Source organism: Carcharodon carcharias, chromosome 16 (assembly GCF_017639515.1).
Source record: "Carcharodon carcharias isolate sCarCar2 chromosome 16, sCarCar2.pri, whole genome shotgun sequence".
NCBI classification, from domain to species: Eukaryota; Metazoa; Chordata; class Chondrichthyes; order Lamniformes; family Lamnidae; genus Carcharodon; species Carcharodon carcharias.
In genome coordinates, this window is record NC_054482.1 from 101224727 (window position 1) to 101239654 (window position 14928).

The 14928-nt window shown below is 42.4% G+C and overlaps 1 protein-coding gene across 1 annotated transcript in view; it reads left to right on the forward strand.

Annotated features, from left to right (window-relative positions):
- The first annotated feature begins 1729 nt into the window (after window positions 1–1729).
- Window positions 1730–14928, forward strand: part of LOC121289410 (divergent protein kinase domain 1A-like) — a 55397-nt gene continuing 42198 nt past the window's right edge. The window contains exon 1 of the mRNA XM_041208866.1: window positions 1730–1939. Coding sequence (XP_041064800.1) covers window positions 1874–1939 — 66 coding nt within the window. The 5' untranslated portion in view covers window positions 1730–1873. The remainder of the gene's footprint in view (window positions 1940–14928) is intronic.

Sequence of the window (14928 nt, forward strand, 5' to 3'; positions counted from 1 at the left end):
TTATTGCCTAAACAGGGGAGAAACCACAGTTGTGATTATTTGAGTGGTGCCATTTTTGGTTCTAGCTGCTGCCAAGACCTTCGCTCATTTTGACATTAGGGAACAACAGACTGTGCATGCCCGGTACTAGCAGCAAACGCAGCCTTCATTTAGAGCCATGACTCAGAACAGTACTGAGGAAGTGCTGTGCTGTAGAAGGCACTGTTTATCGGATGAGATGTTCAACTAAGGCCCTGTCGGTTGTCTCAAGTGGTTGTAAAAGATCCTATGGCACTATTCGGAAGAAGGGCTAGGAAGTTATCCTTGGTGTTAACAAAAAACTGCAGATGCTGGAAATCCAAAACAAAAACAGAAATACCTGGAAAAACTCAGCAGGTGTGGCAGCATCGGCAGAGAAGAACAAAGTTGACGTTTCGAGTCCTCATGAGCCTTCAACAGAATTAAGTAGAAATAGGAAAGGGGTGAAACATAAGCTGGTTTACGGGGCGGGCGGGTTGTTGGGACAAGCAAGCAGTGATAGGAGCAGATAACCAAAAGATGTCACAGACAAAAGAACAAAGAGGTGTTGAAGGTGGTGATATTATATAAAAGAATGTGCTAATTAAGATTGGAGAGCAGGACGAACAAGGTAACTCTAGTGGGAGAGGGGTGAAATAAACCATCGGTGGAATACATTTCCATTATTTTTAAATGTATTCCACCCATGGTTTATTTCACCCCACCCCCACCAGAGCTACCTTGCTCGTCCTGCTCTCCAATCTTAATTAGCACATTCTTTTATATATCACCGCCTTCAACACCTCTTTGTTCTTTTGTCTGTGACATCTTTTGATTATCTGCTCCTATCACTGCTTGCTTGTCCCAACAACCCCCAACCCCTTCTTCCCCCCAACCTCCCCAGTAAACCAGCTTATATTTCACCCCTTTCCTATTTCTACTTAGTTCTGTTGAAGAGTCATGAGGACTCGAAACGTCAACTTTGTTCTTCTCCGCCGGTGCTGCCACACCTGCTGAGTTTTTCCAGGTATTTCTATTTTTGTTTAAGTTATCCTTGGTGTCCAGGCCAATACTTATCCTTCAGCCAAGGTGGCAAAAGCAGATTATCTGGTCATTATCAGATTTCAGTTTGTGTGAGCTTGTTGTGTTCAAATTGGTTGCTGCATTTCCTACATTACAACAAGTGACTAGAATTCAACAGTACTTCAGTAGCTGTAAAGCACTTTGGGGCAGCCGGCGGCCATATAAAAGGCACTATATGAATGCAAGTTCTTTTTCTCTACAACATTCAAAATCTAATTTAAAAATTTGTCTTGTCTTTCATCCGTCCTCGTTCGGAGGGTTGGCCGCACTTTGAACAACCTTTCTCCACTGATTTTTCCTCAGCTGCCTTTCCCACAGAGATGCCAGTCCCCGTTCCGGTATTATCCATTCAGGCTAATTTAAATTTTGTGCAAACATTCCTTGCGCTGATTCAAACCTCATTATAATAATCTGTATGGCGGCGGCGGCGGCGGCGGCATTTTCGCTGCGCGTCCAGACGAGGGTTGGTCACCGAACAAAATAAAAATTTGTGTCGGCTAACCCCGCCGGATTGGCCACTAGCCAGGAGCAGCTGCGCCTTTAACAGAGAGCGGTCGGAGTCGCCTTTGGAGGAGCAAATGACAGCTTCAAACAAAACCGGGGGCGGAGAGGGGGGGGGGGGAGGTGGTGGAAGAGAGCGAGGGGCAAATGAAGCCGGAACCGCAACGGGGCGCGGGCGGTGATTTGTGTGGGTTGGAGTGAGGCGGTTGCTAAGTGTTGGAAGGTGTGAGAGAGAGAGAGAGAGAGGAGGGGAAGGGGAGACGCGCACCGGAGTGGATGAGCTCCATTTACCATGGCGAGGGGGCTGCTTTCCCGGGCCTCGCTGAGGAAGATCTGCGGCAGCCACTACTACATCCAGGTAAGGTCAGGCCGGCTTTATCTTAAGCACACGTCCCCCGTCCCCCCTTAACTGATGTTTACACCGGGTCTAAATGGAAGGGGGGAAACGTCTAGTGAGGGAGGGGAATTGTTTTATTTTTTTTTTACACAAACAAATCACCGACCGGCCGTTTTTTCTCTCTCTCGCGAAAATTTGAAAACGGTCAGCGCCCGGGCGGTTGTCACGTGACTCTCTCCCCCCCCCCCCCCCATCATCCCGCTTGTGGCTCGCGCTCTCCATGGAGATCCCGGGAACCAGTCAGTCAGTCAATCAATCAATGAATGAATGGCCATGGCGCAGTGGGAGCATGGCCGGTTGTAGCCTCCAATCTTTGCAACAGATTCACAGTGTGCAATTGTGTGTGTATTTAGAAACATGTTTTGTGCGTGCATATAAAACGCGCGTGTGCGCGCATCTCCAGTGTGACCATGTCTTAAATGCCACTCGTTAATTCCCGTTTTTGGGCATCCTATTCTTTGTTGTTGTTTATTCTTTTTAAAGGCCAAAAGTAAACCCAACCCTTTTCGATAGATTCTTCCCCTTTTCCCCCTCCTCCCCCCTTCCCTTCCCCCTCCTTTAAAAGTGTACAATAATGCGAAACTGGAATGATTCATTCTCCTGCGGTAGAGATAAAATGTTTAACCGGGTGTGGATGTGATTTGTGCTGAAAATACGGCCTTTGCAGTTAGATTGCAGCACAAGCTAATTTATGGAGGATAGATGATCGACGTGAAATCAAAGCTACTAAAGTGGATTATTTTTGCTTTAAGATTTGTGTTCGATTCTCTTGAAAAATACACTTCACTTTTTAGCTTTATTGGGTTATTGGTTTGAACTGAGTGGGTGCCAAATTATCTAAAAATGCGATGGCTTCCCCAAAAGAGGGGTTTAAATCATTACGCCACTGTTGTGTAAACCCTGAAGGGATGACGCACTTGTGACTAGGAAATGTTCGATGAAAATACAGGACTTCATTTAAACCTCAATTTTAATTTCCTGTCAGCTGGTTCTAGGGAAATATTGAAATAGGGCACTGATATTAATGATCAGCTTACTTTCTGATTATGGAATGATGGTAATCTGCACCAGTCATGATTTAATCTGAAGAGGGGGACAGAACAGCTGACATCAACTAATAGAGAAGGATTGAACCTGGGACCTCGTTTGATGTCCACAACCTCTGTTGTCATGTGAACAGTCGGATAAAGTCAGACTTAATCTGATCGATACCGGATGCAACCCGAATATTAGAATAGATTCCATCACTTGCATCCCTGTTGCTGACTGAACCTGACCCTCTCCCACTTCGAAATATGCGCATATATTGTGGGAGGATCTATGACGATTCCGCTCTCACCTAAGGGTAAATAGATTGGTGACATTCACAAAGGACTGACAGATAAGTAATGGACACTTGGTGTAAGGTACCAGTGCCAGTTGAATTATATTCCAGGTAAGGATTGATGCTTACAACAGAAGAAAGGGGAACAGAGACAAGAGATTACAAAAGGTTTAATTACTTTTGCTGAAATATTTTAATAGTTTTTTCAATGTTGCTTTTTGTTTATTAACTTATCTTGCATGACACTGGATAATGCATTAATAACTTACATTTAACAATTTAATTGCTGGAACATCGTCATACACCCAGTTCCATCAAAACCCCCTACTTGCACTTTGCAACTTCACCTGATTCCACTCCTGTCTCAGCACATCCATTTTTTTGTTACCTCTGGATTTGACTATTCCAATGCTTTCCTGATCAATCGCCCTTCTCCCACCATTCATAAACTTGAGCTCATTCAAAACTCTGCCCGTGTCCTAATTCAAACCAATTCACCCATCGCCCCTGTGTTCACTGACCTACATTGGCTTATGTTTGAGCAACACCTCAATTTTAAAAATCTCATCCTCGTTTGCACATGTCTCATAGGTCTTGCCTCATCATAGATCTAACCTCCAGCCTTTGTTCTTTGAATTCTGGCCTCTTGAGCATTGCCTACTGCCACCTTGGCCTGAACCTCCAGAATACCTTCCTTAAACCCCCTCCATCCCTCTCTTCTCTTTTACGATGTTTCTTAAAATCGAACTCTTTGACAAAGCTTTTGGTCATCTCCTGTAGTGTCATTGTGTTTGATAAGACCTCTGAAGTTTCATGGGATGTATTACAATGTTAAAGGTGCTATATAAATAAAAGCTTTTGTCGATCATGTAGCTGAATTTCTAGAATGCTCATAAAGGAAAAGACAATAGACATGAATAAACTTATGCTCTTGGAATTGTACTGTGTATTTTGATAAACAACACTTAGTATGTTCACATGCTATTCCTTTTAACAGCAATATCTGGATGTGTTAACTTGTATTCAGATACAAGTATTCACATGATGCAAGTTTAAGGACTAAGTATATTCTGATCACATTTCAGCAATCGGACATGTAGCTGTTGGATTGAGTGGAAGGTATGAAATTCCCCCTTAAGTCATTGATTTTTCTTTGCTCTATCCTCCCCTGCTACTTAATCTATTGGATGCAGATTGCAGGGCAGATGGTGGCATAGTGTAAATGTCACTGGACTAGTAATCCAGCGACACAGACTAATGCCAACTCATGGCAACTGGTGGAATTTGAATTCAATTAATAAAAATCTAGAATGTAAAGCTAGTCTCAGTAATAGTGACCATGACGACTACCATTGATTGTCATAAAAACCTATCTGGTTCACTAGTGCCCATCGGGGAAGGAAATCTGCCATCTTTACCTGATCTAGCTTACATGTGACTCCAGACCCATAGCAATGTGGTTGATTCTAACTATCCACTAAAGTGGCCTAGCAAGCCACTCGGTTCAAGGGAAGTTAGGGATGGGCAACAAATGTTGGCCTTGCCAGCAACACTTGCATCCCATCAAAGAAAACACCTTCTCCAAATTTTAACTTTGCTGTCATTGAAATGTTGACTTTATTTCAACATCGTGGGGATGTGTATAGGAATTTAAAAAGGACAAGAAAAGAAAAGTTGAGAAGGGGCATTGATTGTAGTAGCAGTAAAATAGAGAAACATTAAAATGGAGAAAAGGCTAGAGGGCAAGAGGCGAGAGAGGTTAACATTTAGTCACCAAGCTGTTATTGTATCTTGTCCAGTAACACACAAGATGTGCTTCAGTTCCTCATCATGATTTAAAAAAAAAATTACACTCCAAAAGAAACAGGGAGGAATATTATTACAGGGCAATGGAACTCCATATTTTAGGCACCAAGTTGGAGCATCACACATTTCCAGATAAGATAAAGCATAATGACATGCAAAACAAAGTTCCTTCTACTCCCTCAGGCTTGAAGTTTAGAAGAGCACCCCATTGTGCTGATGTGATACTTTTTCATTTAGCTCCAATTATTCTGTAGCCCTACTGAGATTGTCAATTAGTACCAAATTAGGAAGTGTTTGGTGTTATGGCCATATGTTTACAAGATTAAGTCTGCCCAAACTAATTTCAGTTACCACCCTTGTAGCTGGAAGAAAGCAGTAAATTTCATCCCATCAGTTTAGGCTGGATTTCAACCCAGAACCCTGTTTCTCCCCCTGCCTTTCCCACACTCACCAACTGTTAAATTATTCCAAGGGCTTCCCCAACAACTGCACCAGGTGGAAAGTCGTTCCATGTATTGATCAATTTTTGTGTGAAGAACTGCCCGATATTGGTTTTAAATTTGCCTTTCACTATTTCACTAGAAATAGTGTCCCCTTACACTATAGTCATAATTTAGTTTAAAGTATTTTAAAAAAAATAAGATTATCTCTCAATTGCCTCTTCCAGGATGGAAATACCTAATTTGTTAGTTTGATGAAAAATGCCAAACAGTCAGCCTTGTGATTCCTCCTGATGTTTGTGCATTTTCCTTCAGGCTATACAACATCTTGTTTGTTCCCTTTATTGCTGTTATATCCTATTGATGGTTTCAGCAAGCTACCAATAAGCACTCCCGAATGTTTCATAAACTTCCCCTCCCTATCTCTGTAATTCTTCCAGCCCTACAACCTTCTGAGATCTTCTAAATCTGGCCTCTCGAACACCTCCAATTTTAATTGTTCCACCGTTGGCGATTGTGTCTTCAGGTACCAGGTCTGATATTCCCCCTTTAAATTTCGCTGTCTTGCTACCTCTCTTTCCTCTTTAAGGGACTCTTTAAAACCTCTTTGACCAAACTTTTGATTTGCCTTATGGGCTAGGTGTCAAATCTCATTTGATAATACTCCTGTGAAGTGCTTTGGGGCATTTGATTCCATTAAAGGCTCTATGTAAATGAAAGTTGTCATCATTATTCTATTGAGTGCAGTCTATCACCATTTCATTTTTCAGCTTATTCCTTTTCCCCGGCTTCATTGCTTTGCACTTACAGAAGGAGGCTATTTAGCCCATTATACCTGTGCTGTTAAACCATGTCCATCCAAATGGCAGATGTCATCTTAAGTTGATGCATTTTACTTGCTTTGTTTCACTTTCACTCTCTTATAGATATACTTTCTCTCTTTTAGATATACTTACTGTTTTTTCAAAATCTAATCACAAATGTGAATAAGTTTAGAAGTGACATTTCCTTTTCATGGTTCGAAGAGAGACATAGACCAGAAAGCTCCCATGTTGCCTAGTCAGTTTGATCCCAACAACAACAATAGGGCACTGCCATAAAGAGTGTTCCCTGAGCTACAGGAAACATCAGGTCGACACTCGGTAATTTTTCGGAAATCCTGGCTGGAAATGTGCTTGTCAGGTGAAGATGGGAGAAAATCAGTCAAATTTAATCCAAAGATTGAACACTTCATTAGTCCTTGAACACCTCACAAACCAAAATCATGACAACCTGGGTAAGGTCCTGAATGGTGACTGGCATACATGAGCCTGTACTCTAGCAAAGAGTCTGTGACGTTTGAACAAAGAGGATTGATGGGGAGGCTTTGTCTTTACAAATGCAGGTTCAGTTCAAATTTTATTATAGATCTTTTACCACAAAAAATCTCTTTAACATATATATTGTTGTGACTGAGATTGGAGGAATGCACATCTGTCTCCAGTCCCACTACTCCACAAATCACAACATATATTTAAATAATAATCCGTTCTGTTGAAGGGTCATGAGCACTCAAAACGTCAACTCTTTTCTTCTCCACCGATGCTGCCAGACCTGTTGAGTTTTTCCAAGTAATTCTGTTTTTGTTTTGGATTTCCAGCATCCGCAGTTCTTTGTTTTTATATTTAAATAATGTCTGGCTAGCCGTACGGCCAACTATGTGCTTTACTTATTAATCTCAGAATGACCACTTAATGACCAGGCTTCTTCAGTAAACAATAAAACCAGTGTCAAATAGAAAGGCAAAGCTTATTAATGTATAGTATGAAATATGAAGTTATAATAATTACTCTTTCAAATACCCTAACTCTCTCTCTCCCTCATTTATACATACACACGCACATGCACACGCACGCACGCACACACATATACACACACCCAAGAAATAAATGAAAATAGAGGAATTCTGCCAAAGGTTAAAAGTCAATGGTTCATGGGTAAAGAATAGATGATGAAGTCCTTGAAATGGTGTCTGGGTTATATGGTTGGTCTCTCAGCACTGATCTGCGAAACAGCCTGTGACTCTTGCATTGCTTTTCATGCAGAGTTGAGGAACACTTGCAGGTATTCAGTTCCAGTACACTGAGCTACTTTAGGAGCAGCTTATTTTCACTTCTGTCTGTGACTGGCTCTGGGCTGCAAAGATCTGTAGTCTTCTTTACACAAGCAGTCGATCCTTCTTATTTTCCAAAGCAAAAACAAAACCAGCTTTTAAACACAGTTTTCCAGGCACGGTTTTTTTCAAAGCCATAAGCCACCTTTTGTATGCAGTCCACCAACTTCTTTAAAACTGCGTAATTACCTTTCCTTGTAAAAAGATGTATTTTCCAGGAATAGCTATGACAGTCTTTGCATTAACCCTTTAAGGGATAGTGCCTTTTAAAACAAACGTTCTTTCTGAATGTTCTTAGTCCTTGAAGATGAACCATTTTTCTTTGATTAAAGTGTTCATGACAACATATCTTTGACGTCCCTTCCATAAAGTCACAACTCCGCATATGCTGACAATTTGACCCTGGCTTTCCAGGTGAAAGAACTTCAGGACATTCAGAAAAAAATCACTGAAGATCGATATTCTCTAGAAGCCTGCTTCAGAAAATGGAGACTTCGACCAAATATGCTAAGACTGTCATTTCAGTCTTCCAACTGAACAACTCAAAGGCCAGGGCAGAACTTCATACCGAGTCCTGTGGCCAACCACTCCCGAATGATCCAATGCCAAAATATCTTGGCATCACTTTTGACTGTACATAGACATACCAGCAACACCTCCAGAACATTGGAGCCAAGGTCAAGATGAGAGTAAGTCTCATATGGAAACTGACAGATACAACCTGGGCAGCAGAGCCAACACTATGCACTGCTTCACTCGCCCTGGTCTACCGATCAGCAGAGTAGTACTACTCAACTAGCTCTCGGGTTGCCACACATGTATACATCCACATCCTGGAAGTTATGAGGATTATTTCTAGGATGTTGAGAAAAATATGGCTCAAGTGACTTCCTGTGCTAGCGCATGTTGTAGCTCCTGATGCCTGCATAGAAAACATCTTCCTCAAAAAACACCACTGGCTGACAGATAATGAAGCACGACCATTGGCACAGGACCTCAAAAAACACACGCACACCCATCTGAAATCCTATAGTCTTTACTAAAATACACTCTACGCAAACTGACAACAGCCCACCTCTTAATGGCTGATCTCCTGGTTGACTACAAACATCACCAACACAACCTGGTTACTGACCTGAGTGGTGAAAGCCTATGTTTTGATTTTCCATGGAAAATCTGCACAACCCTCAACTGCTTGAGGACTGGCCAGGGAAGATGTGGTCACTTGCTCCACAGTTGGAACACGAGGAACAGCTCAATTTATTACAATGGCCATCCAAGTTGGACATCGCCCATATACTGAACTTCTGCCTGAGAGATCCATTCCGGTGGCATCACAATCATTCAGTGCGTCAGTGTGTCATTGAATGGACTGTTAACCTCGACATCAAACTATAACTGCTTCCACAGCCATACAAATAAAATTACAAGATGTTCAACAACAATAATGATTTGAATAACTGCATAATCCAGAATATTACCTCTGCTAATCCCTATGATTTTTAGCTCTTAACGGTGTCTAAAGCAGCCCAACAGATATTTTATATAGGCAACCTTTGCAATGAAATCTTAAAATTTCAGAATTTTTAAAATGGAGAGTGCTCATTCCTGTTTCCTGACCTCATTTCAGCCTTGGATCAAACATGTACAAAAGAGCTGAACTCCCGAGGTGAGGTGAGAGTAACTGTCAAATGCTGCCTTGATGTTAAGGGCAGAGTGTGGCACAAGGAGCCCTAGCAAAACTGGAGTCAGTGGGAATCAGGGGAAAAACTCTCTGCTGGTTGGAATCATACCTAGCACAAAGAAAGATGGTTGTGGTTGTTGGAAGTCAGTCATCTCAGCTCCAGGACATCACTGCAGGAATTCTTTAGGGAAGTATCCTCGGCCCAGCCATCTTCAGCTGCCTTCAGCAATGACCTTCCTTGCAACATAAGGTCAGAAGTGGGGTTGTTCGCTGATGATTGCATGATGTTTGGTACCATTCGTGATTCCTCAGATACTGAAGCAGTCCATGTCCAAATGCAGCAAGACCTGGACAATATCCAGGTTTGGGCTGACAAGTGGCAAGTAACATTCATGCCGCACAAGTGTCAGGCAATGACCATCTCCAACAAGAGAGAATCCAACTACTGCCCCTTGATGTTCAAATTCATTACCATCACTGAATTCCCCCACCATTAACATCCTGGGGGTTACCACTGACCAGAAACAACTGAACAAGCCATATAAATACTGTGGCTACAAGAGCAGGTCAGAGGCTAGGAATCGTGCGAAGAGTAACTCGCCTCTTGATTCCCCAAAGCCTGTCCACCATCTACAAGGCACAAGTCAGGAGTGTGATGGAATACTCCCCACTTGCCTGGATGAGTGCAGCTCCCACAACACTCAAGAAGCTCGACACCGTCCAGGACAAAACAGCCCACTTGGTTGGTACCTCATCCACAAACATTCAATCCCTCCATCACCAGTAGCACCAGTGTGTACCATCTATAAGATGCACTGCAGGAATTCACCAAGCCTCCTTCAACAGCACCTTCAAAACCCACAACCACTACCATCTATAAAGACAAGGGTAGCAGATAGATCGAAGTTCCCCTCCAAGCCACTCACCACCCTGACTTGGAAATACATCACCGTTCCTTCACTGTTGCTGGATCAAAATCCTAGAACTCCCTCCCTAACAGTGTACCTATACTACATGGACTGCAGTGGTTCAAGAAGGCAGTTCACCTCCACCTTCTCAAGGGCAATTAAGGATGGGCAATAAATGCTGGCCCATCCAGCAAAGCCCACATCCCATGAATGAATAAAAAACAATTAACCTAATGCATAGAGTCAGAGTTATGCCATAAAGGAGAACGTTTGATCCATTGAGTCCATACCAATTCTTTGCAGAGACAATCTTCATGATCTCTTGGAAAAGAACATCATGGAGTCATTGTATACTTCACACAAAATGCCTGCTTTTAGGGAACATCAGTTCAAGTAAAAATGTACTACAGATATTGGAAATTTAAAATAAAAAGCTATAAACCCACAGCATCTCGGTCAGCAAGCCTGGAGGACAGACAACTTTACGTTTCAGGTACGGACTATTCAGAACTGAAAATTTAGAGATAGAAGCATGTACAATCATGAAAAAGTACAATAGTACTAAAAAGTACAAAATCATGAAGATGCAATCATGAAAAAGAAAAGGGCTATATAGATAGCAGAAAGCGAGGGATCATGTGTTGAACAATCCAGCATTTTCTACTTTTGCTTCAGAAAAGTTGTTTGAAATATAATTGTTGGAGCAAGCAGAATCCTGAGAGACACCACTTAATGTACAAATATCTTTCCTCTTCTAATGTGTAGTTAAAGCAAATATACAATTCCTTACTTGTACAATGCATTGGTTAGGTCATGGTTGCAATGTTCTTAAAATGGGATACCCACAACAGAAGGATATTATGGTCATGAAAAAAGAAAGACTTGCATTTATATAGCACTTTTCAAGACAACCGGATGTCTCCAAAACACTTTTTGGTCAAAGAAGTACTTTTTGAAGTGTAGTCACTATTATATTGCAGGACATAAGTCAGCCAATTTTGCACACAGCAAACTCCCATAAACAATGATGTGATAGTAACTAGATCTGGCCCAAATCTTCCGATTATTCAGTACAACGAAATCTGGACTTTTGTCTGTTATGTGTCGGGACCCTGCAGAAGTTCTGGCGTAAGCACGAGTTGTAATTGCTCAGGAGGTTTCATCTTCTGATGGGCTGTTTGGCACTGCCCTGGGCACTACTTGAAAGTCTCTTACTTTGATTTCAATGTCAGAGATTTGGACAAGATATGTGCTATTTACCCTAAAAATGTTATGCTGGTTGAAACACTGACTAATCACAGTTATACCAGGTAAGTGAACTGAGCGTCACAACCGACCACCTTCCTGCAACTCACCACTACCATCACCACCACCCTTCCCCTCCCCAGACCCAACTACTCACTCACCCACTTGAGACCTTTAAAAGTGAATTGGTAAATTAGGCTAGGGAGAGGTCAATAGAGATGCAGTAGCAAACATTTAAAGGAATAGATACATTCCAATGAGTAAGAAAAAGTCCAAGTGATGGACACCATCTGTGGTTAACTAGAAAGGTTAAAGATAATGTCAGACTTAAAGAAAATGCATACAATTGTGCAAATATAGGTGGAAGGTCAGAGGATTGGACAGAATATAAGGAATAGCAAAGGATGACTAAAAGATTAATAAGGAGGGAAAAAATTAGAGTATGAGTGAAAGCAGGCCAGAAATATGAAAACAGTAAGAGTTTCTATAAATATTTAAATAAGAAACTATTTAACAAAGTGAATCTGGAGAATTGATAATGGAAAACAAGAATTGGCAGATGAATTAAACAGGTATTTTGAATTAGTCCTCACTATAGAGGATACAAGTAACATCCCAGAAGCAGCTATAAATCAGGAAACGGAAGGGAGATAGGAACTCGGGAAAATTACAATCATCAGAGGAGTGGTACTGAGTAAATTGTTGGAGCTGTGCGCTGACAAGTGCCTGGGTCCTCATGGACTTCATCCTAGGGTCTGAAAAGAAGTGGCTAGTGAGATAGTTGATGCATTTGTTTTCATTTTCCGAAACTCCCTAGATTCGGTGAAGGTCCCATTAGATTGGAAGATAGCAAATATAACTCCATTATTCAAAAAGAGGGGGAGACAGAAAGCAGGAAGCTACAAGCCAGTTAGCTTAAAATTTTCCCTACACAGATGTTAGAAGCTATTATTAAAGAAGCTATCGCAGGGCACTTGGATAAGTTTCAAGGTAATTGGGCAGAGCCAACATGGTTTTGTGAATGGGAAATCGTGTTTAACCAGCTTATTGGAGGTCTTTGAGGAAGTAACGTGCTGTGGATGAAGGGGAACAAGTGGATGTACTGTACTTCAATTTCCAGAAGGCATTTGATAAAGTGCCACATCAAAGGTTATTGCATAAAATAAAAGCTCATGGTATAAGGGTAACATATTGGCATGGATAAACAGGAAGCAGAGAGTAGGCATACATGGGTCTTTTTCAGGTTGGTAAGATGTAATGAGTGGTGTGCCACAGGGATCAGTGCTGGACCTGAACAAGTCAAGAATGTGATGGAGTTCCCCCCACTTCCCTGGTTGAGTGCAACTCCAACAATGCTCGGCGCCATCCAGGACAAAGCAGCTTGACGGCACCTCATCTATCACCTTTTTTTAAAAAAAAATTTACTCCCTTCACTGGCGAACTATAGTACTAGTGTGTACCATATACACGATGCAGTGCAGCAACTTGCCAAAGCTCGTTCTTCAGCACCTTTCAAACTCCAGGCCTCTACCTAGGGGAGTGCGAGAAGAGGACCCTGGGATAGGCAGCCAGTAGCACTTAGAGGAGAGAGTGAGAGGAGAACTCTGGGACAGGCAGTCAGCAGCACCTAGAGGAGAGTGCAAGAGGAGGACTCTGGGACAGGCAGCAGCACCTAGAGGAGAGTGCAAGAGGAGTGTCCTCTGCAGTCACCGTTGCTGAGTGAAAAACAAAGAGTGACATCACAGGAAAACCGTAAGTTCATTGGTTAGTAAGTAACTGCTAGTTTGAACTACCTGTTCTAAGTTGATTTCAGATTAAGGGTGACTACTGGGGCCCAGGATCGGAGGCCTAACACTTCAGCTTCAACTCAGCAGAGAGAGCGAGTTCCAATTGATTTTAAAAAGTGTATTTTGAATCTCTATTCATACTTGCTTTCAGATTAAAGGTAAATAGGAGAAATATTTTACAGATTGATAAACTAAAGACCAGCAGGAAATTTAAAAACTAATTAAATTAAGTAGAGATACAGGGCCAGGCGATGTGTTGTAGCTGCATGATGTGGGAGCTGGTGGACCCCACTGTGGTTCCTAGTTGGTTGCTCGAGGAACTCCGGCTCAGAGTTGATGAGCTGGAGTCTGAGCTTCGGACACTGCGACACATCAGGGAAGGGGAGAGTTCCCTGGACGCTGTTTCAGGAGACAGTCACACTCCTTAGATTAACTACCTTAAATTCGGCCAGTGGTCAGGGACAGGAGAGTGTGACTGAGTGAAGCAGGTAGAGGGATCCAGGAAGCAGCACTGCAGGAGCCTCAGCCCTTGTCCTTATCCAACAGGTTCGAGATTCTCGCTCCCTGTGTAGACCAGAGTGGGGGCTGTAGGGAGGATGAGCAAACTGACCATAGCACTGTGGTACAGGGAGCCATTCAAGTGGGAGGAAAAAAGAGAAATGTAGTTGTAATCGGGGATAGTATAGTTAGGGGAATAGATACTGTTCTCTGCAGCCAGGATCAAGAGTCCCGAAGGCTGTGTTGCCTACCTGGTGCCAGGGTTAAGGATATCTCATCTGGGCTGCAGAGGAATTTGGAGTTGGAGGGGAAAGATCCAGTTGTCGTGGTCCACGTAGGTACCAACGATACAGGCAGAAGAAGGAAAGGGGTTCTGCTGAGGGAATACGAGCAGCTAGGGGCTAAATTAAAAAGCAGAACCAAAAAGGTGGTAATCTCTGGATTACTACCTGAGCCACGAGCTAATTGGCACAGGGTCAATAAGATTAAAGAGTTAAATGCGTGGCTCAGAGATTGGCGTGGGAGAAGTGGATTCGAATTCATGGGACATTGGCACCAGTACTGGGGAAAGAGGGAGCTATTCCGTTCAGATGGGCTCCACTTGAATCATGTTGAGACCAGTGTCCTGGCGAATCGCATAACGAGGTCGTAGATAGGGATTTAGACTAAATAGTTGGGGGGAGGGTTCAGTTGCACAGAAATATAAAAAATCCAAGCTTAAGGAGGGGATAAGAGTACAGGTTAGTGACGAGGCTGATTGCTGTCAAAAACTGAAAGGAAGGGACAGAGTGTGTGAACGCCATATTGCACCAAAGAATCATATAAGAGTAGGGAAAATTGACAATAGGGCAAACTTAAAGGCTTTGTATCTGAATGCACGTAGCCTTTGGAATAAAACTAATGAATTAACAGCGCAAGTAGAGATAAATAGATATGATTTTGTGGCGATTACTGAAATGTAGTTACAGGGAGAACAGGTTTGGGAGTTGAATATCCCAGGGTACTCAGTATTTCAGAAGGATAGGCAGGAAAGAAAAGGTGTTGTAGCTTTGTTAGTAAAGGAAGAGATCAGTGCTATGTTAAGGAATGATATAGGCACTGGAGAG